Below are 26335 nucleotides of genomic sequence, written 5' to 3'. Positions count from 1 at the left end.
ACATGATCTTGAAGTAGGAAAGATCATTTTTTCCCCTGTTACAGAGACAGATATTTATGTTCACAGATACGAATGAATTGAGTTAGGTCAGCCAGATCAGATTTTAAGAAGCAAAGCCTAGCTTGTCAGCCAGGTTTTGTGACTCCGAGTTAAAAATATAAGAGAAAGTTTGGTTATTCTTCTAGACAGTAACAACTCGTTCTCTTTTGCTTTCCTTTTTTTCTTTTTTTGGTAGCTTTTAAAAATTATTGTGGTAATTTTTAAACATACACAAAATTAGAGAAATACTGTAACAACTTCTGTGTACGTATCAATCTGCATGTTCTATGGATGTATCCGTGTGAACATTCTGTGACCATTTTGTCCATCTTGTTTCACATATTACTTTCCACATACCTTTTGTTCTTGGTGTATTTTAAAGCAAATCTCAGACATCCTGTGCTATCAGTTTACTTATATGTATGTAGGAACTTTATGTGTCAAGAACTTGTTTTAAATATAACTCTATTTCCAAATCTATCAGTATCGACACTAATTTCATTATATCACTTTTTTTGTTTCTTTCTTTATATCTGAATTTTATTTTATTTTTTATACAGCAGGTTCTTATTAGTCATCAATTTTATACACATCAGTGTATCCATGTCAATCCCAATCCCCCAATGCATCACACCACCATCCTCACCCCCCGCCACTTTCCCCGCTTGGTGTCCGTACGTCTGTTCTCTACATCTGTGTCTCTATATCTGCCCTGCAAACCAGTTCATCTGTACCATTTTTCTAGGTTCCACATATATGGGTTAACATACGATATTTGTTTTTCTCTTTCTGACTGACTTCACTCTGTATGACAGTCTCTGGGTCCATCCACGTCTCTACAAATGACCCAATTTCGTTCCTTTTTATGGCCGAGTAATATTCCATTGTATATATGTACCACATCTTCTTTATCCATTCATCTGTCATTGTGCATCTAGGTTGCTTCCATGACCCGGCTATTGTAAACAGTGCTGCAGTGAACATTGGGGTGCATGTGTCTTTTTGAATTATGGTTTTCTCTGGGTATATGCCCAGTAGTGGGATTGCTGGGTCATGTGGTCATTATATCACTTAATTCCCACTTTAACTTCAACTTTTCCCAGTTGTCACAGCACATCTTTATTACAGGTAGATTGCTCAAATGAGCATCTAAATAAAATTGTCAGATGTGCATCTAAACAACATCTATTTGGATTTTATGTCTTTTAAGATTTTTTTTTTTTTTTTTTCGATACATGGGCCTCTCGCCGTTGTGGCCTCTCCCGTTGCGGAGCACAGGCTCCGGACGCGCAGGCTCAGCGGCCACGGCTCACGGGCCCAGCCGCTCCGCGGCACGTGGGATCTTCCCGGACCGGGGCACGAACCCGCGTCCCCTGCATCAGCAGGCGGACTCCCAACCAACTGCGCCACCAGGGAAGCCCCTATTTATACATTTTAATGAACAATATTTTTAGCTGATTTTAGAGACCCTGGCCCTGGTGTCTAAAATAGAAACAATAAAGAGATTTCAAAGTTAAGTTATAACTGCTGACCCAAAGAAAAATGAAGTATCTCCATACAGGGCACTGTATGTGACAAATGAGGAAGTTTTTATTTTTATTATTTGGAAAGTAAGCAGAGGGAATAATGGGGACCTCCCCAAGACAAAAGTGAGTGGTAAGATCCTGTGCTATTTTAATATAAGTAAATATCTGAACTTAATTTGACTTCTGTTTTCAGGAACCAAGGGTGACATTTTATGGCTGTCTTTATCTCCTATAATTAAAATGTGTTTTGTCAGGATTTTTGGATTTTAGAAAACATACAACTTCTAAAGCTTTGTGGACACCTTCTTGTATGAATAGCCAGTGTAAATGGGACTAGTAAGACACTCCTTTCTCTAAGGGATTCTGTGACTGAGATAGTGAATATGATATAATGTTGAATTCACCAGAAAAATGTATTACGTAAACCTGAGGTTATAATTTATATTGTTTTGTTAGACATGTGATACTAATGTTATAAAATTTTAGATTATATTATTTAAATGACCATTGTCATTCTAAAACTCTTCTCAGATCTGCTCTTTTACTCATGTTCAGACAGTATGAGATAGCTGTTAGGATTATTTGAAATTAGAGTAAAAGGCAGATTCCTGGCATACCATTAAAAGTATTTTATGCAATTGAAAATCAGAAAGATAGAGAACTTTTACATTCTGCTTATGAGTCTGTGCTAATGTGTTTTATGATGTTACGGAGAAGTGTCGGGAGGCAAGAGATTTTTAAAAGCAGTGATATTAGGTTTGCTTTCTAGCACCTACCTTATCAGGAAATTTGAAAGGAAACAAAAAACTAAGCCCTTTAATTGTGATATCTGGTAACTGAGGATTAAGCCGACTTTACTTTGAAGATCAGAATTGCTGTTTATATCATGGCAGTTGAAAGAATAGTTGCATTTTTGACTTGAGGAAATAGCTTAATCTGAATAGCACGAAAGTTCACCAAAAAGTGTGCTCATCCATAAATGTTGACTGTTTTAATCTGTAGAAAATGGAGGGCTAGCAACAAGGATATAGTAGTAAACTTATAAAAGGAGTTGGTGAAAAGTAAATGTTACGCAACATGAAAAGAATACCAGGGGAAAAATTGACAGAGTAGAATAACAGGAAGATTAGTCATTTCAGGAAGGAAAAAAAAAAGTGGGGAGCGGGGGAAGAAATACTTTAAACAGGAAGGTAGAACTGGAAGTACCCGTGCTAACAAACAGGAGCTCATCAGAGGGCAAAACTGGGCTTTAAGAAAAAGGGATAATACTGGTCGCATGTAATTATAACATACAGTCTTTATATTAGCAACAAACAAAAACACAAGTGGGGAAATTTTTCTGTTCGGGGTTAAGAGAGCCTTGTAGAAATAAAAGAATGATGTTTACTCCTTGGCTGAGCTGACTTGGCTTAGGTCAGACAGCCCTGTCCAAGTGCATAAAGAAAATGGCTTTCTTTTTAAAACAAACAAATGTTCTGCCGTTTTCAAGTGTTGGGCAAAATAAAAGCATTCTAGACATATTAAAATATGTCAGCTACTTGGTTTGAAATAATTTTCACTTATGTATTTACTTATCTGAAGTAAACAGTAAACTGAAGGAGTAGCAGTCTCCAAATACTTTAAGAATTATTTCTATAAATTCTCGAAAGTATACATTTTAACTCTATGTATCAAATGAAGTATATATAACAGTGCCTATAACAGACGACAGGAAACCACAAGTGTGTGCGCGCGCGCGCGTGTGTGTCTGTGTGAGTGTGTGTGTTGGTGAAATCCTGTTAATCCTAGTTTCTATCAGGGGCGTTCATGGAACAGCTTTCGGGGGACACATTTTTCAACCTCTCTGAGTGTTCTCAGCTGTCAAAGGGGAATAATAATATACCTGCCTCAGAGTTGTGTAACGAGGAGTAAATGGACTGGTAGACACAGACCTGGAAGTGGCATTTTGTTTTTCTAATTTTAATCCTGTATCCATATATTGACACAGGCTTGTGTGACGCATTTCCAACTAACCAACTAACACATGGGAAGATGTGCAATTGCAGTAGAAGCGCTTCCTGATGCCTTGATACTTAAAATGTCATATGATAGGTTACAAATGTATCTGTACTTGACAAATATGACCCTATTATTTCCCTCGGCCATTCCTTAGTCACTACAGTAAACAATAAATTACATAAAAATTACTGAGAAAGTAGATATCTCTAAGGTTATATAAGCACGGCATCAGGACAAAATTTGCTTATTCTCCTATGTGGAAAAAAGATGCTATTATTATTGAAATGCAGCAAATGGCTTACGTATATTGAAATAAAGGTATCAAGTTAATGTAACTTAGAGACCCAAGAGTACTGTTATTTTGTGCAACTATAGGGGACATATTCTGTATCATTGCATTCATAGAAATGCATTACACAGTCAGGTAAGCATTTCCTGTTGATTTTATGGTAAATTGCAAGATTTTCATGGCACATGTGCACATACTTCCTGAGGTAAATTCTAATTCCAGCCCAAAATAACCAGTTTGCATGAATACCAAATACTGCTAAAAAGTTCTCTCTTTTTCTCCCTCTCTACCTTTCTCTCTCTCCTCCCTCTCTCCCCCCTTAACCACACAAATGTACACACACACACACACACACACACACACACACACACACACTCACTCTCTCTCTCTCTCTCTCTCTCTCTCCCAGGCATAACTGCATAGGAAATGTTTATTTTCCAAACTCCAGAAAACAAACCTTATCTCAAACACTGAAAGTCCTTCCTTTTCCTGGTTTGGAAACACTAAGTCGTACTTGTAGATTTTCTTTAGCCAGCATTTAGGTTTATTTAAAGCATAAAGTTGTGAGGACAAAATGACTCAGAAATTTGTGATGCACAATTAAAGCTTTTCACTTTTAGGTCACCAGTTCATATCTAGCCGACTTAGTGTTAGTTCAGGATTGGTCACAGTTGGTGTTTAGTTTCCAGAAGAAGCTGGAGAGCTCACTTCAACTCCTCCTGTTCTGATCTGTGAACCGGCTAGAGAGTTGATGCTTATTAACCTATTTCTTTGCAGATAAAGCCAAGTTCAAGGAATTAAATAAAAGAGAGTAGACCCAGTAGGAGTTAATGAATAAGAGGCAGTTAATTTATTCATCTACAAATATAATGTCTTTTGACTGATACCTTTCTAAAAGTAGTGTGTTAAAATGATCAGAATCATATTTCTATGTTTTTAATTACAGAGTCATTAACAGCAAGAAGTAAGAACTGTAACTTCAATAGATACGTCAAAGAGAATGAATATATACGTATATATGCTCATATAAAATTTGGACAACTTCATAAATGAGTTATGATCTTCCTAGTCTATCACTTAGGAGTGCCAAGGTCATAAAATCATTTGTTTTGCTCTGCCTTATGTAAAAGCCTATGGAATTTTTTTTTTATTTTCTCACCCAAAAAATTCCAGAATGTTTTTGAACATTTTTTGAATAGCTTTTGTGTTAATTCAGTGTTAACATTGGACACTGAGATAAATTTAAATCTTGGTGTCAGCCGAAGAGTAAGTCAAGCTTATGTGGGTACAGTCTGTAATACCACTTCCCAAGGAATTCTACAGAGAAGGTAGTTGTCTCGAAATGGGGTGAAGAATTGTCATCTTCCTTCTATGGAAACTTCTGATTGTAAAAATAATTGAGAGTAAATAGACTCCAGTGCATCACCTCAAGCTATACCACATGGGTATGTCAATTTCTCTCTGCTAAATGTCGCCAAATGGCTGCATTTCTTACAGCTGGTGGCTAAATTCTGACAGAGGGTAGACACCTTTACCATAACTGTATTTTCTCTCTGAACTTTTCATGGATTCTTACGGTAATTTATGTCAGGTTAAAGCCAAAAAAGCTAAAGCTAGCCAAAATTCATCCTGAGACTTAGGCTTTGCTGCCCAATTAAAGAAATAGCTTGGTCTCAGTATTCTTCATTGGTTTTTCAGACTTATACTTGGGACCCTAGGTGCTTGGTTTGAGTTATCTGACATTCCCCCAGATGGCTTTGTGTCCTTAAGAGCTAATTCAAAGAAGGTCATTTCAGGTGCTGAATATTCAAGGAAGTGTCTTGGCCCAAGGTTGAGTGCAGCCAGCATCTCAAGGGATGAACCTTGGATTTCTGAAGCTTCCTCTAAGCTCACAATTATTGTCTTGGCCCTGCACGTAATTACATTTATTTGCCAACGATGGGAATAAAATATAAATATGACCGTCAGCAATGGTAATTCCCCAAAACAGAATGACCCACCCTGTGATGATAATGTGACTGTCCTGTTAGTGCCTCTGAAGGTAGGATATATTAGAATAAAATGTGAAAGCTGAATTTGCCCTTGACTTTTAAAAATCTGAGCATCACATAAAATATTTGCTGATTCCTTAGGTTAGTAAGCCTCATGAAGGAAAATGATAGAATCGTGTATTGTGTAAGCTCACGTACTTGTATACATATGTTTTTGAAAAGGGACGGGATAGCAGATCCTCCTTCCACCAGGGTTTTGGCCGCACCTGACATTTCTTATCCCCTTTCTTTAGGAGTCTAACGTGCAGTCAGCTTTCAGGAGGCAGCAGAGGGTAGGCGTAGGCACAAAACCACCATTTCAGGAGCCGCGTTCCCTGGATCCAAAGTTTACATTTGGGCTTAGTAGTCCTGTGAACTTTGGCGACTTCCTTAACATTCTTACCCCACTAAATAGGAGTGGAGTGTATTTACCTCACTGGGTTGTTGTGAATCTTGAAGAAATTAATACATGCAAAGGACTTGCGGAATTTTAGGGCACACAGTAAGCACTGTATACATATCAGCTGTTCAGGTAAACTTGCAGCACAGAAATAAATGAAAACCAGAACAACACTGTAGTTTTAACAAGATGCTTAAGAGCTCCGGGTCTGGAGCCGTACAACCCGGGTTCACATCACTTTCGAGCCCTGTGACCTTAAACTTGTGACCTAACTTGACTGAGCCTCAGTTTTCTCATTTGCAAAATGGGGCCGTAAAAATACCTGATCTGCGGTTGCTGTGAAGATTAAACGGGGTAACACATGTAAAGTACTGAGTGCTTGGCAGTACTTGAGTATGTGATACGTGTTAACTTCTGTTCTGATTTTTATTTTGATGTTGAAGTGAACACACGAAGTATTAATACACGAGCAACGTGTTATACTCAGAATCTGTGTATGTAGGGTTTCAGGTTTGCTAATGAGAATTGTTATTTTCTGCTGTGCAGAGAACACATGCCTTGGAGTTTATAATTATTTTCTAATTATTAAGAAAATAGTAGTCTGGTTTTCACTTATCCTTTGTTGGACTGTTTAGATTTTTAAAAAAATCTATAGATTTTTTTTTTTTTTTTAACCTATAGGATTTGAGCTCTGGATGAATCAGTTAAGTAAAGTAAATGCTTTGCTAGTGATGTTACCTTCTCTTTGTGCAGCCATATTCTAGCCACTCATTAAGTTGGACACCACTGGGAAGTAAAGCAACCCATCAATAACATCAAAAAGGGAGTGAAAGATAGAGGCAGAGAAGACGTTGCTTCTGTAAAATAAAGTTCATGAGACCTGATATTTCGCCATCTGTTGGGAGTGTTGTAAAGATTATGAAAACATTAGCATTTGTAAAACATGATTCCGTGCCAGGAAGGCAGATAGAATATTACGAAAGAAATGACCAAAATTGCATGATGGCATTTGTTTCATATGGTAACATCCGTTTTTTCGTGAACAGGAAATTTTAGGGCAGTCTACCTGCTTCTTAGGAGTGGGAAAGGTGAATGAAAAATTTTAAAAGGATTCATCAAGGCTTCCTTACGATAAAGTAAATCTTTAAGAATGTGTTTTCCATAGAATTAGAAACTTAGAAGGTCAGAGTAACAGTATATTTATCACCTTGTTTGGGGAGCAGACTTAAAGCATGATCACAGGAAAACACCTGTTTTGACACTCTGCGGGGAAGGTGCAAACATACGGGCAAAGTCTGTCTAGGTGTAGAGTACGCAAGAGCGCTTTGGCTAGCATCCTGCAAGGGGTTGGGTCTCTGCTCCAGCTGCTGTTGCTGTTGCTGCTGCTAATATTGCTGGGAAGGAAAAGTGGCTGGCCTGGCATACCCTTTACTCTTGGTGCTGCAGCAGTCACTCAGGAAATGTGGTGTAAGGGAACCTTCTGGATCCTTTTCACGGCCCCATGGCAAGAAGAAGCCGTATCTTATCTCTTGAAGATAAAGCATGGAGTTGGCTAATGGATGCTGGTGAGTGAATAAGGCACCTGGGGAACCAGTTTACTGAGATGCCTTTTGGGCAGGTTCGCTCGCAAGGACTGAGGTGGCGTCCGTGGGAAAATGGCATCTGATCATCTGAATATCAGAACATTGTTTTAGAAAGGAGTCATAGTTTTTTTTAACACTGGTGACTGGTCTGTGATACTGTGTATGTTCCATAAATAAACATATTTATTTCCAGCTTTACTACTTGAAGATACGCATCCTGAAGTTGGTTAGCTATCTCAGTATATGGAGTATAGTTTCCCATGTAATTTCTCAGGCACTATTTAATCTTCATTCTTGTTTTTCACTTGACCCACAGTGATTTAAAAAAAAAAAAAAAAAAGACTTTCTGGTATATGAAAGCAATTATTTTCCCTTTCATTTCTAAACGAGCCCCTCCTTTTTTTTCAGCACAATAGAGTATAGAATTTTAAATTAAGAGATTATTTAATACACATAATTCTTGCCAGGAATATTCTTTTCAATTCAAGATAATTATGTAAGCAAATTAGTAAGATATTGTTTATAGTAGTCAGATAGTTGCACAGGATGAATCTTTGACATTAGCCATAAAGAAACTTCATTGCTAATATATTTATGTACCAACACAAGGTATAATAGTTTCCTTGAGCAAGTTTCTTCATTGGTAAAACGAATAATTTGAATGAGCTCTCTCAATTTTTCTCACTCCAAAATATTCCCCTGTAAAATTTCCTTATCCCAAAGCAGCAGCCATTTGTGATAAGCCTCCTATGAGATTTGAAATACATAGGTATCTCTTCCACCTTATAATTTATAACAGAGATGAATATGTGCCAATTTATAGTTCACCTGTGTCTTTCATTATAAGATTGGAAGATGCAGAAAAAACAAGTTTTCCATAGAGGTATATAGACCAAGTTTTTCTAGAATAATTAATCTATGATTAATAGGTGTTCCATGAAAAATGTTGACAGTCAAGTTTAGGAATTTTCAGGAGCATAATAAAGGTTCTGACAAGCCATGTAGGAAGACCCCTGTTTAACTTTAATTTTTAAGAACTCTATTTGACCATAACCGGCCCCCCATGCTTTTGAGAAGCGCCCTTTCACATGTGGCACCACTGTTCAGCTGGTAAATATGTACTGAGCCTCTACTATGTTGCCGGGTTAACTAGGTGCAGGGATACAGTTGTAAGCACCTTTGTCAAAAATTTCTCCCTTTGTAATGCTTAACAACAGAGAAACACTGATTTAGATGATCTCATTACTTTAGGAAGATACTTTAGTAGCAACGTAATGTTTATTTTTAAAAAGCTAGTACCGATTTTTCTATTTTCACTGACAATCCTGACATACCATTCTGTCTGAAGAGCTTTATAATTGAATGGACTCTACCATTTCAATTGGCAACATTAATTCAGTCTCTTATCTTCTCTTCCACATTTTTTTGTTTGTATGTTTTAGTTTTTGTTGTTTAGATTGTTGAAACTGATTTTCATGAGTGGGCTTGAGAACAGAGGTCAGAAAACAAACTGTAATTGATTTTTTTAATGTATTATTTAAAGTCAGACTTATTATACTAAAAAAAAAACCTCAGCTCCCATTTAGCTTCTACCATAGGGGCTCCATCTTTCGTTATGCAAACCTATCATACTGACATGGTTGTGTTTTAAAAAATTAAGTTTTAGTTCAAACCAACATCTACACTTAGGCACCGTTTCTACAGTAAAAGTATTTTTAAAGGGAAATTCAGATTCCTCATCCTCCTATAAAATCTCAGTTCTCTCAAACTTAAAATACTAGCTGCCTGGGCAGTACTTACTACTTTGTAGTTTAAGGACTATTTCATTTTATAAAAATATCTGACCCATAGCGACTTCCTGGACATACGTAAGTTTGCCCAAGCAGGAGCTGCTTTTATTGTACAGGTTATTAACATAATATATACAACATAATATAACCACATGTATATGAGGTGAGGGATGAAAGTCAACCTTTCCCAACACTCGTTATTTGAGTTATTTGACACCATGTAAAATAGATTATTATTACTATTCTAGTTAACCTGAACTTAATATATACATTAAGTAAATACCTGAAACCAAGAATTACACACACAGAATGGCCATTAGGCAGTAAAGTTTCTTTTCATTTAACTCTAAAACAATATAAAATACTATGCATGGTTAATTTGCTTCTAGTCTTGAAAAAGTGACAGTTCCTAAATGAGCCTGATCATTTAAATTTTGATTCATATTAGGAATCATTAAAGTTCTATCAGAGTTTATATTTAATCCCTGGCTTGATTTCACCCAGCTCATTAAAGCAAAATTATCTTAGGGTCTGTCTCTTGTAGCTGGTTAATACTTAATATAAGTTCCTGAGGGTTTGTGAGAAGTTGAAGAGCTGCGAATAGTGGTTAACAAGCTATAAGCATCTCCATGGAAAATAGAACCTCATGAAGCCCAGATTTAGGAGAATCTTACTGAGTAGTTAACTGACAATGCATTAAAACCTGATAAGTTCATCTCATTTTTCTTTCTTCCTCCTTTTTTTTCCTCTTTTTTCCATCTCTTCCTCTACTCATCTCTGAAAATTCTTTGTCCATTTACTTTTCTTCTTCATATTCTTCTTCTCTTATCTCATGAATTCCTTCAATCTCCCTCATCTGATCGTAATAGAAAGTGGTGATGTATTTGATAAAACATGTGTTGTATTAAAAAAGCAGTTTTAATTACTTCTCCATTTAAAAATCAACTGAGTTTAACCTTCTCTCTGTCTTTTCATTTTCTCCTCCCATAATGGACAGCTTTGCCTTTTAAAACCTCTGTTGCCTTGTGGATCAGCACCTGTGACTTTTTATATTTGTAAATTCCCTTATCTTAATGTAAATATTATAGTGATGAGATTTAGGAATTTTATGCCACTTATTAGATTTTTAACCTCAAATCGAATAGGCAGGCTATAATATGTCTTCCTTACTTTTCTTTCTAGAACTAGAGCTCCATATCCCCCTTCACCTGTTTTTTTTGGCTGTCTGTGGGATGCTAGAATGGCCTATTTGTTGCATTTTGCCATTGCTTCTTGTGTTCTGTCGGGGAAGTTTGATGATTCTTTTCAAATGCTACTTGAGCTCTCTGCTAGTTGTTCCCGTTCCCTTGTTCTCTTAGGGTCTCGTGCTGTGTGGTCATGTCTCCACCTCCTTGGCTCTGTCCATTGACAGACCCTTGGGTTCCCTGATGGCTGCCTCTGAACCCTCGTGAGGGCGGGAATATTCCACCCCCTGCTGCTACGATTGAGTGCCCTGTGCGTGCTGGGTGCCACGTTGCCCTCTACACTTGCTTTCAGTTGTTAAGGCTTCCCAAGCTTTGGCTGTGGCTCAGTGATCCTGCTCTCAAAACCCTGAAGCTTTCCTAGCCTCGACACTCAGTGGTAGCAGCAGGTCGGGATTCCTCCAAGCCCCTAAGACCCCGAGAGCAACAGAATGGCCGTTTGACATAGACCTCAGGAGTTTTCAAAGCACCAAGAAACCTCTCCAGAAGGTATGTAAAGGTAAGATACTGATTTCTCTAGGAAGCTGTTTTAGAAGCTAAAAAACCTACAGCCATTAATTTAATGTAGACTCCATAGCTAGAGTATCCTTGGGCAACTCTGTATCTGATGATAGAGCCATAATAAAACACTTCTTTTAGGAATTTGGTGCAATAATCGCATTTCTCTTTGATTTTTTTTTTTTAGATTAAACTTGGCATTGAATAGATTTTTTTTTAACATCTTTATTGGAGTATAACTGTTTTACAATAGTGTGTTAGTTTTTCTTTTACAACGAAGTGAATCAGTTATACATATACATATGTTCCCATATCTCTTCCCTCGTGTCACCCTCTCTCCCACCCTCCCTATCCCGCCCCTCTAGGTGGTCACAAAGCACCGAGCTGATCTCCCTGTGCTATGCGGCTGCTTCCCACTAGCTATCTAATTTACATTTGGCAGTGTATATATGTCCCTGCAACTCTGTCACTTCGTCACAGCTTACCCTTCCCCCTCCCCATATCCTCAAGTCCATGCTCTAGTAAGTCTGTTTTTTAAAAATATTTTTTCCATTCTTTGAAGTGGAATTCATGAAACACCTCTTGGCTTTGTGTATCTTGTCAGAAGAATCTTGCTGAGAATTGAAACAGTTAAAAATAAATTAGAAATTATTTATTTTTCCAAATACCTGTATTTTATTTACCTCTCCATTCATGTTTAAAACCAGAAACAAACATGAAATGATTATATCCTCCAATTCTTCAAACTCAAATTCCTATGTCCATAGTTAATTCAGAAGGAATGGGAAAGGCAGCTCAGATCATGGTAGTGCTAGAATACATTATTGTCCGTTGTCTGAAATACTGCTTGGGGGTTTCCCTGGGGGCGCAGTGGTTGAGAGTCCGCCTGCCGACGCAGGGGACGCGGGTTCGTGCCCCGGTCCGGGAGGATCCCACGTGCCGCGGAGCGGCTGGGCCCGTGAGCCGTGGCCGCTGCGCCTGCGCGTCCGGAGCCTGTGCTCCGCAACGGGAGAGGCCACAGCAGTGAGAGGCCCGTGTACCGCAAAAACAAACAAACAAACAAAAACCAAACTGCTTGGCATTGTAAATATAGCAGTCTCTTTTCTTTTAGGATTTAAGTTCAGGTTTTTTTTTTTCTTTTTTTTTTTTTTTTAAAGGGGATTATTTCCTTGCCCCTATTTCTTGGGGGAAAAATTTTATTCCATTTGCATGTAAAAACCAGGATGAAAGATAACACGTGGGGTGTTGGTGTGTGTGTGTGAGGGGTGGGAGGGAGCATAGCAGCATCTCGGAGTGAACGACCCAAATAATCTCTTCAGCATGAATAGCTTTTGTGGCCACTGTTATTTATTTATAACCTTTATTCTTTACTCTGCCTCCTTTCATAGACATTATTCTGGGAAGTGTTATTAACACACCTCTTCTAGTATGAGATCTTTGGCGGCCTTACTATCAGTTCATGTCTTCTTTTTTCTCCCTTTGTTTTCTTTTCAATGAGGACTTAATCTCTTAATTGATTCCCTATGGTTGGAATCAAGGCTATTATTAGCTTACTGTCACGTTGAAACACTTTCTTTCATCTCAATAACCAAAAATGTAACAGGTTTTAAAAATGAAAAAGAAGAATGTTGACTAATAGCTGTACAAAATGAAAATGAAGATTTATCTTTGATAGTGCTTATTTTAGCATGCTTATTTTTAAAACTAAAAGATGTTCAACAAAGTATTTTATTTACACTTGCAAATATCCAAGTTTTATTCCCTCTAGACCTCGAAGCATAAGTAAATGGAATGTTTTGCTGTCTTTCTAGTGCATCAAATTGACTAATTGATTTCATATGTAAAAATAGAAAAGGGAAATTTTAATACTTTGATTCTTAACATTTATAATGAGTTTACTGTTTTAAAAAATGTATGGCACAGTCTCGAGGTAGGAGTTTGCATTCTTCTCAAGTTGGCTTGTAGAGTGCTTTTTCCCTGTTTTATTTATCTAGAATTCTTATATTCTTCTGGGACAAGAAATGAAACAGAACATATATATATATAGTTACATATATATAAAATTATATATATATATAATTTTAAAATGATTTAATTGTTAAGACAGAATGATAGATTGAACTTATGGCCATTTATAAAATTACCTTACAATTTAAAAATTACTTTAAAAATATTTTTAGTGGAGAACAATTAGTTAGTGATATTCATCGTATTTAATGTTCTATGGAGAAAGTAACTTTGTATAAGCAGGACACAATATAGTAATATTGATAGTTTATTGATAACTTTTTTAAGGCATATAGAAAAATTTTGTACATGATATCATAAAATAATGGTACCATGAAGATCTTAGCAGCTAGCTGAATAGAATAAATAATAGTAATAAGTAAATAAATGGAATAAATAATAGAGTGACTCTTTTAGTGATAAGGAAACAGAGGACCAGTAATTCACAGTGTCTTAAGCACAGAGCCAAAACCAGAATCCAAGTCACCGAATTCTAACCCAGTGCATTTGCCTCTATGTGATTCTGCTTCTTTAAGTTGCAATACATTTAAGGGGCCAATTTGCCAATGTCAGCAGAGAATGAATGGATTCTAGGAATTGAAGACATTTTCTTCAGTATTAAGAGCTTCTGAGCATGGCTGATCAATAAACATGGGCGCACTTCCACAATGTAGCATGATTGAGGCCTTTAGAATTTCTTTATTTCTTGTCTTGTTTAGTGTGGCTTTCATTATATTAGGATTTTGAAAAGTACATTGGAAGGATCATTACAATATTTTTGTTTGATGAGACTATAGAACTTCTGGCGTGCCATTTATTTCAGTTTCTGAGCACGTAAATTTGGCAATTTTCTGAAAATTTCAATTCTTACAGAGTTGAAAAGATTGTTCAAGTATAGGCAGTATATTTTCTGCTTCTAAGCAAAACTTTTAATTGGCTTTCACTGTTTCCAAAATTAAAAAATTCCTCAACTTGTATTTTTAAAGATACCTGTTTATTTGTGGTATCATAAAAGTGGAAAGGATGCACATTCTCTGTAATACAATAATTATATTTGTGTGAAATTATTTGATGTATTTATTAATTAAATGCATTTTGGTTGTGTGACTTGGAATTACTACTTCAAAGTCCAAATCCTCCTTGACTTTACCATACAGCTCTCATCACTTAATAAGACCATGCTTAGTTAGGCTCCTTTAGTGCGGTTCTTGGGGGGGTATAATTGTAATCCAGCCCCTTTGCGTGATGGCCAAGGTGCTTGCCGTCCAAGATGGACCTAGGAGAAAAATGTGTACAAAGCCAAGAATATAAACTCTGAATTTCTCTTTTTAGAAAGTTCAATTTGCAAAATACTTAAGTATTGGAGTAGTTTTGGAGCGGGAGTTTGTAAAACTCAACTTTAGAAAAAAATACGAAGTACTTATTCACTGAAAGTCTTAGAAGTCTTGGGCTAGTTCGCAAAATAAGGTCTGTTTAATCCCAGTCATAACGATCGCTAAGTATTTCTACCATCACTCAGCTCATAAGACTCATACGTCTCAGTTCCCACTGGTTTTCCTATTTCCCGTCTATTCCTTGTCCCTTCTTGGAGAGTATGAGAGTTGTTCAGACTGGTGGGCTAGGAGCAGAACACTTATAAACGACGTTGAGAAATGTCCAATGTGAGCCTTTTATGATATATTTCCTTTGTTGTAACAAATATATCAAAGTTCACAGCCTCATTGGACACACCCATTGTAGAAAAGAAAGACAAGAACAGAGCTGCACTTGGTTTGAGCAACTGAAAAGAAGGGACAGAGCTAGGGAATGATCCCGGATACTAACATTTTTGATACTTTAGGGGAGTTTTACACTGTTCATTATTGATTTTGTTGTGTGGAAATTCAAGTTGATCGCATCAGAATTATTCAAGTTTAAGCTCTCTCTTTCGTTAATTGTAATTTATTGATTACCTACTACCTCTGGTGCCGTGACAATAATTATCTCCTTTATTCTTCACAAAAATACCTGGAGGTGTATGTAGTGTTATTATTTTACCTTTACAAATTAGGAAACTGAGGCTGAGAGAAGTTGAATAACCTGCCCAAGATATCATAACTGAATCGAAGGACTCAAGCACAGGTTGTGTGGCTCCAGTGTCCATACCCAGAGGTCCTATTATTTGACAATTCTGGCGGTGAGTGCTAGTTCCTCAATTCAGTACGGCCTCTTTTCATGACCTAGTGCCATCGAGGTGCTCTCTTCCAAACCTCCTCCCAACTCAGTCTGGCCTACGTTCATCACTGGCTAGTTGACCTTGAAAATGTTACTTACTGTCCTCTGTCAGTCATAGGCACACTCGCTCTGAAATAGGAGTAAGATCTCCTTGTCTTCTTATGAAGATTTCATTTAATTTAATTTATTTTAATGAGACAGAGTACGCCAAGCACTTAGCCGAGTGGCTAGCATATAGAAAATAGCCAATACATTGTTGATGCTATTACATAGCTTTCTCAAGTTCATACCGCTAGAATTCAGACCTGAGTCTGTCTGACTGGAAAACTAAACAAAACAAGAACATATACACACAAATACGCTTTCCACAAAGCAACAGCAATAACAGCAGTGACCCACAAAGCACAAACTCATGCTTTCTCTGAACTCGGACAGTCTCTCTCTGCCCTAACCATACCTTGTATGATGAATAAATCAAGATGTCATGTACGCTGCTGGGAAAAGTAGCATAGTTTAGTGGTTCAGGGGGAACTCTAGAAGTAAGGCTTCCAAAAATTGGAATTCTAGCTCCATTGCTTGCAAACTGTTTGATATTAGGCAAGTTACATAACCCCTCTACAGTTGTTTACCTATATATAAAGCTAATAATTATAACATTATTCCATTCTATTGGGTTATTATGGACAGTAAATGATTAAAGAGCTCCTCCCATAAATGAGTTTTGTTAATAATTGATGGAGGTGTACATATTTCTTTTAAAATATAGTATGTGCGCAGAATGAGATGCGTGGCTTATGAAAATCAGAGATGGACAGGATCTTGGTGACTAAATGATCTTCCATTCTCCAAGAATTGATACGATTTCCCTGTCAAAGCTATTTTACCTCAGTAGCAGGCCAGGAGAGGAAGGTGGGGAAAAGTTATCAAAGATCAGAATTGACCCAGATATGGGGTGGTTTTGCCATCGGGAAGGTGGGTGAACTTCTCTCATTTGGGCAGTTTCAGTGACAGACGTCATGGTCACCAGGTGGTGGGAATGGTCCTGGTTAAGCAGATGGGAGGTAGTAGTATACCATTCTTGTATTCTTCCTCTTTTGAAACAGAACCCAAACCAGCAGGTGAGGTTAATTTCTGGAGAGAGAGAGAGAGAGTTAACCTGGCCTGAGCTGAGTATCAGAGGTTAGCCTTGAACACTAGTCAGAACAGGGACTTCTTGAATTCTTGCTGCTTATGTGTCTAGCCTCCTTTACTAGATTCTCAACTCCTTGAGGCTTGGGATGTTTACTGTATGTACTTGCAGTGCCTTGCACAGGGTCTCGGAAACTGGACACGCAATGCATGTTTGACAATTAAATAAAAGACTAGAAGTTTTGGAAATGGGACAGAAGAACTCATTTAAGGATATCATGGTCACCAAAGGGATTGGAAAGCAAGGTTACAGTGCAGGAAGCCTAGGCTGTCCTGGGGCTCCCTCAGGGACAGAGAGAAGGGTTAAAGCAGATCCTAGAGGTGGGCCAGGGAGCTGAATGTATATAATCTTTATAATGACAGGTTTAGTGACCTAGCAGAATTAAAATTGTTAATGTAGCCTGATTAATGAATGTGGGAATAAAATATTCCAAACTGTTTATAAAACTTTTCAAGCAAGGGCATATTTAAAGAATTAAAAGCTATTGGAATCTGTTTACATTCATTTTTCATGTAGTTAAAAATATTTCTGGCATTAAAAACTCAATTTCGGTGCCAGAGACTTGAAGAAAAATATATCTGATGTAAATATATCATTAATGTATATACCCTTACATAAAGAAGTTATCAAAATATGGTTTTAAGTATGTAATATTGTAAAATTGTAATTCGTAATGTACGAGTAAGATGAAGAGCCTTGCAGATGATGTGAGAAGTCAGAGTGTAATTATAAAAGCCGAAATATTTGTGGGGCATGGTTGGTAAAACTTTGGGGTTTTAATATAAATTTAACTCCTCTTTTGATGTGTGTTCTCCAAAATAATAAGATGAAAACATTTTTCAATCAAAGTTTGCATTAAAAACATAAACCATATTAAAAAGAAAATTAACTCTGCTTAGCGTTAAACCTAACAATTTATGTTGATACTTAAGTTGCCATAAAGGTGTTTTTAGGTAAGCCAAACAGGTATGCCCATTATTCGGCATGGTATACGCAGGCTAGACACATTCGCTTCTTGCGTTCACACCCAGGATGTTGTGTGCTGGCGCCTGAAGGACAGCTGTTTAGACAACTTCAACTGAGAGTTAAAATCAGATCAAACGTTTCCATGAACATTTGTGTCCCTTTAACTTGAAAAAGACCATATGCTGCAGTAGTGCTTCTATAATATTAAGATAGTGTGGAACTTTCCAGGATATCTCAAGAACAAACTTTTAAATCAAGAGCGAAGTTATTTCACATTTTAAAAATTTTGCTTTGGAAAACACACACACTGATGTGAAGGTAAACAAAAAATTGAGTCCGAAAATGGAAAAATCATCACTAACACAAGTATGTTATTTTGTGGAAAGTAGGGTCCTTCCCTGCTTTTATTTTCAAATGTGTCTGTAAACTCATCCTCTCTTCCCAGTTCCTCTCTGAATACATAGAGACATATACAGAGATGTATACGTAGAGATGGCAATACACACACACACACACACACACACACACACACACACACACACTTTAGCTTATACCATAAAAGATTTACACCAGAACACAAATTGCAAGATGTTATCTCTGTAATTCTCTTCAGTCATTTGCTTTGCTTTTATGGCTGTGCATCACTGAATTATATCTGGGTGTAGCATACTATTTATATGAGGAAACACCCTGGCGGTGCTTTTTTTTTTTTTTTTTTTTTTTCCTGTTTTTCATTTCCTGCTGCCTGCTTTTAGTTTATTTTGTCAATTCATCATGTGAGTTTTAATTAGGTAGTAAGTTTGAGATATTATTGAAACCGTATGTAGTAAATAACAAAAGTTAAGCTCATCATAAAATCCTTTACACATGAAATAACTTAGATACCTGAGTATCAGTTTTTTCTCTTCCCAACCTTTGCCCCGGATGTGTTCTTGGCAGTTTAATCTGTTCTGTTTTACCCTTTTCGTAACATGAGAGGCGGTGAGTGGTATAAAGAAAATTAGTGGTATCTCTTCCTGAGGAGAGTTTTGCTGTTGGAAATAGAAGCGTCAACACTAAGGGAAAAAACTGTAAATAAAGTGAACGGCGCTTGGTAATAGTCACCAGTTGTCACTCTTGATTTCCTATCTGGCAGTTGGCCTTTGATGTATGAATTTTTTTAAAGACTTTTGTGATTAAAAAGAAAAAAAAAAAGAAATTTGCTGTATGGAACAAGCCAAACAAATATTTAAAAAACACTGTTTTTATTAAGATGGACAGCTGTATAGTTAAACCACTATGTATGTATATATATGTATATATATAATTTATTAGACACAATTTGCAGACACTCTCACACCATTTCTAAGTAGAATTGCAGTTATGCTGGTATAGCTTGGAGGTCAGGAGCATTGGCTCTGGAGCCAGATAACAGATAACTTGGGCTCAAACCCCAGCTCCACTACTTACTGTGTGTTTCCTTGGATAAGTTATTGGACCTCTCTGAGCGTCAGATACCCCATCTTTATAATGGAGATAATAATGGGACTATAGGATTGTTTTGAGGATTAAATAAATTAACAAATTTAAACCATTGAGAGCAGTGCCTGGCATACGCCAGATATTCAATAAGCTGTTGTTATTATTTTGCTATACTGTTTTGTGACTAGTTTCTAACAGAAGTGGTTATCTGGCCTCCTGTTTTATGATGTAGGGCTGATGGGAACTGACAAGGTGAGGAAAAGTTAAAACTGAGAGTCAGCGAGAGTGTTTTCTAGCCAAGAGGTCAACTGCCAGAGGACAGACAAATTCGTGTGGTAGTATGGGGTCCAAAACTTAGAAAAACTTATGGGTGATTGATGGGAGGGAGCTCCACTTAAGAATAATCTGAAGAATAATACACTGAAGAATAATCAATGTCAATGTCAATGTCATTGGGAGGTGGGGCTTGGCAACAGTGCCCTTTTGGAAGACTTCGAGAATAATCCTCAAATGTGTCCACATCAGTTCTGCATTTCAGTGTCTTATAGTGAGAAATTTTTACCAATATCCATTTAAAACAGTTTCCTTATTTAAAAAAATTCATACCTTTCACATAAATAGGCATATTATTTTTTTTTTTAGCTTTCATTGTTTCCCTTCCTTTCTTCTTGATTTTCTCCATATTGTCCCATCATTTTCCTGAGAAGAGTTTATTTTACAGGGATTAATGCAAGATATTATTTTGTGGACCGAACCTGTTGACCCTCAGAAGATTGCTGTCCTGCAGGATAACCACATCTCCCTGGGATACTTCCCATTTCAGTTTTTCTAGTAGACTTTGCATTACTGTTCTGAAGTAAGGAAAATACAGGCCTGCAGTTTCGTTTTCCAAGTTTGCCTGGGCTAATTAAAGCCACCATTATCATCTGCAACAGTAAGTGAAGGTTGCCCAGGAGGAAAATACAGAGCACCTCCAGTTAAAAACAGTAAAATAACAAAGGCTTTAGAAGCTGTCTTCATGATTCCTGACCCTGTGTTCGAAACTTCTCATGACCCGCCTATCACAAGGTTGTGGTGACACTGTGCGAGGCCCTACACCACATCTCTAAACAAAATCACTTTAATTTTAGGAAATAAATAATCTATATTGTATTTTCAAAGTGCAGGGTTGAGGGATTGAGCTTGTACTTTCTTTTATGTGTTCATGGTTTTGGAACCGTGTTGACAAATTTGCAAACATGTAATGAACTTTTATACAACAAAGGATACCTAGATGTGCTGTATTAAGGTTGCCACGTGGAAATAGACCTCTTTCAAAAGGACATCTCAACTCAGAGCAAAGTTTAATTTTAGGTTCATTTGTGACCAAAATTATTTTTAAATATCTTTACAAGGGTTGGAAAGTAACATATTGAAAAATACAGTTAATTATTTAAAAAACACTAATTCAGTTGACACTTTATTCTTAATAACAGAACCTCAAATTGAGTTAAAATTACCTTTTAGTTATTTTTGTTACGAATTTCCATTCCAGAGCTATTTTAAAATTAGATTTCTTGTTTAAGTCTTCCAATAGACCATTTTCTACCTGTAACTCAAACATACCAGTCCTAATGGAAATCAGGTCAGTTTCTACTTCGTGTTTGTAAGTTTTTGGTGATGTTTTTCTTTCTTCCTTTTTCTTGAAGTATAGTTGATTTACAATATCATGTTAGTCTCAGGTTATAGCACAGTGATTCAGTTATACGTGTATATTTCTATGTTCTTTGAAAAATTCTTTTCCATTATCGGTTACTATAAGATATTGCGTATAGTTCCCTGCGCTATACGTTAAATCCTTGTTGATTATCTATTTTATATATGGTAGTGTGCGTCTGTTAATCCTATACTCCTCATTTATCCTCTCCCCCTTCCCCTTTGGTAACCATAAGTTTGTTTTGTTTTTGGCATTTTTAATGGAAGTCAGGAGCTTCACAGCAAAGAAGGCTGCAAATCATGTAAGACTGGGTCGAAGCTCCGGTTATTTAGTTTCTTGTGACAGGCCCCCATTTAATCACCCTTTTACCTGTGTGTATCATGTGTCCTTGGAAGCATACGCACCATGTTTCCTCCCTGGACCACGTGAAACCTGATAGGGATGGTGCATAGCACAGCAGCTTTTGTAAACTCGACTTCATCTTGTTTGGGAAATAATTCATTTATCTGAAAAGTAATATAAATGCAAGTTCAAAAGTATTCTGTGAGTAGTAAATATTTTCCTGAATTCTGACCACTAATGACGCACTTGTATATTGCTCTCGTGAACACTAAAACTGAAAATATAATTATTGTTTCTATAATATAATTGGTAGTACAAATTTTAATCTATCTTGAAGAATTGTGAGGGGGGAGGAAAAAGAGTCCCAACTCTTCTTTTCCTTAAAGCTAAGTCATACATTGAAAAAGTCAAGGTCATATTTAAAATTTCTTCTACAGTTTTGAGACTTGTTTCTGTTGCCCAAAATAATTTTACAAAAGAGAAGGTGAATATAACAGTGAGAAAGTTAAGGTATAGAAATCAAGCATCTGCCCTCAAGGAGAAAATGAATTTTTAACGAACACTAGAGAATATAAAATTTGCTGTATCATCAAAATATATCATATCCTCAGAGAGCTGGATAAGCCAACGTGTATTTATTGACCAAATCAGTGTGTTAGTGAAAATCAAAGAGTGAGTTAGTGGATGAATGAATGGATAAACTTAGTGGTAATACATTCTTCTTCCTGTTTATTATTTTTAGAAAACAATACTTATTTTAAAGCACTATAAAGAATTCATTGAAAGAAATTGGGTGAAATTCCTCATTTTCTCTTGTGGTAACAGCCAGCCATTACACTGCTATGAGAACTTTTAGGTTATAAGATACTGTTTATGCAGGTTGAATTACCCTACCTGCATTTATAGGGCTTTTGGGAATCAGTAGAGGAGAAAACACAAATAAGCAAAAGGGCAGTTTGTACTATTCTAAAAATAGACATTCATCCATGTAATTACTTCCTAAATTAGATAAATAGAAATGGATTAAGAAAATTACAGTGGTTTAGAAGAATTTAGTGTTTTTTTCTATCCCTATTTTTATTTAGCTTTGACAGTAATTGTGTTAAAGGAACACCATGTACTATGTATTTTTAAACATTTAGTCAGCAGCAGTAACACCCAAAAGTATAAAGGATTAAAAAAATAAAAAAGCAGTGAGCTTGATACTATCATGGCAGGTTTTTAACTGTTGGAGAAAAAGGTAGGGGAAACGTTACATATCAGTATGAAGTTAAGGCTTTTCTCAAGTCTTGGGACATTATGAACAGCATAATAAGCCTTCCTGCAGCATGGGAACAGAAAGAGTGGTTGCAGAAGTAAACTGAGGTGGGGATTTGAAGAGAAAGGAAGAGCCTTGGCTGATAGAGAAGTGAGCTCACATCAGCATAAGTACTGGCTACCATGCCTCTCCAGGGGCTCATTGCCCAGGAATGTATCCCTTGTGCTAGGGAGAGTACTTATGTAAACACACTCTAGACGTTTAGAAATACTGGAATAACAATTTTTCAGGGGTTACTATGTAATTATTTCTAGCTGTTGCATTTATTTATCTTAGTACCAATTTATAGAGCTAGTATTTGACTGGTGTTACCGACAGCGTCTTGTGTCATCATTTGAAAAAGTACATAAACAACATTTAAGAAAAATGCAAGCATCAGTGGCTTCAGTCAGTGAATAAAACAGCTGGAAACTTATTTCTTATTACTTTGTAAATGAATAGTTGAATGTAACATCATATTCATGGCATGTTGAAAAATGAAAAAAAGAAAAAGAGAAAGAATAGAAAGTTGGACTTCTGAATGAACAGCTTATCAAAACACTAGCTTTTGATTTTATCTGAGCCTTAGTGGAGAACGAACGTTTTTACTATTTCTGCAAAGCCTAGAGGAAATCACTGAACTAGAAAAGCTGAATATCATTTCTGACTAATCTCTTAGTCATCCTTATAATGAGAAATTATTTATTAGTTCATATTTTTCATAGTAGTCCATCTTGAACCATAAAAATCACAGAGCCCACTCAAAGATATTTCAGGAGAATGGATGTGATGCTTCGAAAAAATATTGTACTTAAAAAGAGACCCAGTAAATGTTTTGCATTATGCCACTGTTTATGACTTATTTCTCAATGTGTATCTAGGAAAGTTAGCTGAAAATGACCTTGACGTTTATAGTTTGGATGATTACGGATGAGGCATTGCCATTAGCCAAGTTAAGAAATATAAGTGTTAGAATTGATGTGTTCTCTTTCTTTTTAGGGAGAATAAGCAGGGAGCAGAGAGCCGATTTGGTTGGGCAGGGTTGAATTTACAGAAAGAGCGTCTGAAAATCATTCATATAGAACTGTTAGGGCTGTGTTACAAGAGAGTGCTGTGTTGAATTCAGAGAGAGAATGTACTGTAGGAAGAAGGGATATAAAGACAATCTTACTGCATCTCTCTCTAATCAGCAGTCAGAAGAGAGAAAAATCAAAGAAAGTGACAGAGAACAAGCAGATTAATAAACTGTGGGAAAAGGAGGGAGAATGGTGCATTATCAAGAAAGGCAAAAGAGAAAAGAAGGAAGTAGTTAATGGTGCCAGATGCTAGAGAGAGGACAAGAAATGAGGAAAGGACTCTGATTCTGGCAGTTAAATGGGCACCAGTAACCTCTGAGAAGGCCGTGTGAATAGAGTTGGGAGGGAGGAGGTGAAATCCTCTTTGCAAACCAGATTCCGAGAAGATGAGTCACTAGTAAGCTGGAAGATATGTATGAGAACTCAACAAGTTTAGACAGCTCTATAGAGAAATTCGGTAATAAAATGAAGAGAAGTGCCAGCTGGAGAGTTCAGAGAAGAGGAGATTGTTGTAGAAGAGTGGAGGGTCCAGTGGCAGCAGGTTTTTCCCACTGAAGGAAGATACAGGAGTCATTGGAGAGGAAAACATGAAAAGTCACTGAAGTGAAGCCAATGGGGAGTGCTACATATCAGAGAAGCTGAGAAAGGGTCAGAAACGTGGCTAGGGAGGTTGACCTTAGAAAGGAAGAGATACCAGGCCCTTCAGAGCTCAGAGAGTCAGATTCGAAGAGGAGGTGCTCAGCCAGGGAGACCGCTCTCCCGGCATCACCTCTGCACCTTCAGCTGCATCTTGTTTGTTGTCTGGATGTTTCACTGCCTTGTTCACGCTCACGATTATGTAGTGTTTTTTTTTTTTTTTTTTTTTTTTTTTTTTTTTTTTTCGGTATGCGGGCCTCTCACCGTTGTGGCCTCTCCCGTTGCGGAGCACAGGCTCCGGACGCGCAGGCGCAGCGGCCACGGCTCACGGGCTCAGTTGCTCCGCGGCATGTGGGATCCTCCCGGACCGGGGCACGAACCCGTGTCCCCTGCATCGGCAGGCGGACTCTCAACCACTGTGCCACCAGGGAAGCCCTGTAGTGTGTTTTAAATCCTTTAGTTTAACTCGTCTTGCCTTATAGTCCCACCTTGACTGTGAATTTTGTGAGGGCGGAAAAGTGTATATTGTTCAATAACCGCATATAAAGTTCTTAATGAGCTCTCTTTTCATGTGGTCGTCCCTGCTGCATTTCAGTAATCCCCAAGGCCAATGCTGTCAGGGGAATGGCTTTGCAGCCTGGACTGTGCATCGTAATACAAGGCTCATTAGCTACCTTTGTGAACCTCAGAAGCTGTTTCTAAAACAAATCCTCAGTTTCAAATGAATGGGACAGGTTATTCATATGATACGTTTTTCCCCCTCCTGGTTAGAAAGTTACAACATAAAAAGACATAACTTAGAGCTCAGAAGGAGACACCTACAAAGTCAGATAAAAATTTTAACCGTATGCATTATAGAAAGTGGAAACATTTGACTGAAAAAGAAAATAATTTTGAAGAGATCAAAATATGCAAAGTAAAAAGTTGCTGAATGCTGTGGTTTATACCACCGTTTTATCAACCAAAGAAAATTAGGTTATGTCTTTAACTTTGGTCTGATCCACACTCTAGTCACAAGTCCCTTGATTGGAGTAGTTGAATTATGTTTTCTGCTTCTTTCTTAGCAAAAATAATTGTAAGCAAAAGTTAAACATGAAAAGTTGTCTTTGCCTCCCATCTAGGTAACCTATAGAAAACATGTTTCTATTTGTTTATACTTAGTATGTGACTCTTTGTTTGATGGTTGCTACCAATCCACATTCTTTACTTTTTACATAAATATCAGTGATCCATTTTTTTTTAAAGTAGAGCTTTATAGACACAAAGATTATGAACTGGCTACTATTTTCATGATTTTAGACTCAATGTTAGACTGAAAGTGAAATATTATATCCATTTGAATTTCTAAATTGTGTAAAGCTATAACGTTTATAATATAAGCCACTTGATTTTATTCCTCTTGAAAATATTTGGTTTTATTACTCCTCAAAATAAGTAGAGAAGGAAAAATTGAAGACACAATATATCTAAACGAGTAAAATGTAGCTGATGACAACTTCTGTATACCCATTTTTTTTGGTTTTTATTATCATTACCCCAAATCATTTAAAAAACACTGATTGATCAGGACTGTTGTGCATGAGAAGGTCCTTTAACGACACTGGAATTTTAAATTGAAGCACAGTTTGGCCTTGGCCCACGTCTCTAGGGCCCGGTCAAACGTGGCCCTCAGTCTAGATGCTCCTCTCCAGCCTCCTTGGAATTTTTTTTTTTTTCTTTTAACGCACATCCAATTGTCTCACATTTGTACCTTCTCATCCTTCTGTTTTCTCATTAAAAACCTTCCCACCCTTGTTTTCTTAACTAATGACTACTTGTCAGTCTAGACTCAATCCCAGTGACAGTTCCTCTGCGGAGCCTCCCTTGGTCTCTCCAGTCCCCAGGCTGTGGGTAATGTGCCCATAGCACCCTATACTGGTTCTTCTTGTAATATTTACTGATTTGTGTCCTCCGGGGTGCAGCGGGCACCATGGCCCTTAGCTTTGTATCTGTAGGGGCCAGTACCACTGTGTAAATGCTCATTTTGTGTTGCCTGGATGCATGCACAAATAGCTGTT

General features: G+C 37.1%; 1 protein-coding gene across 43 annotated transcripts in view; it reads left to right on the top strand.

Annotated features, from left to right (window-relative positions):
• Positions 1–26335, top strand: part of MBNL1 (muscleblind like splicing regulator 1) — a 180346-nt gene that overhangs the window by 56837 nt on the left and 97174 nt on the right. The window contains exon 1 of one of the 43 annotated variants that reach the window (XM_059065609.2): positions 7729–7847. The exons of the other annotated variants lie outside the window; for them this stretch is intronic. Coding sequence (XP_058921592.1) covers positions 7842–7847 — 6 coding nt within the window. The 5' untranslated portion in view covers positions 7729–7841. Of the gene's footprint in view, positions 1–7728; positions 7848–26335 lie in introns of those variants that run through there. 43 annotated transcript variants of the gene reach the window in all.

This window comes from Kogia breviceps, chromosome 5, assembly GCF_026419965.1.
Source record: "Kogia breviceps isolate mKogBre1 chromosome 5, mKogBre1 haplotype 1, whole genome shotgun sequence".
Classification (NCBI taxonomy): Eukaryota; Metazoa; Chordata; class Mammalia; order Artiodactyla; family Physeteridae; genus Kogia; species Kogia breviceps.
Note: the sequence above shows the minus strand (reverse complement) of the source record. Positions and strands in the feature narration are given on the sequence as shown.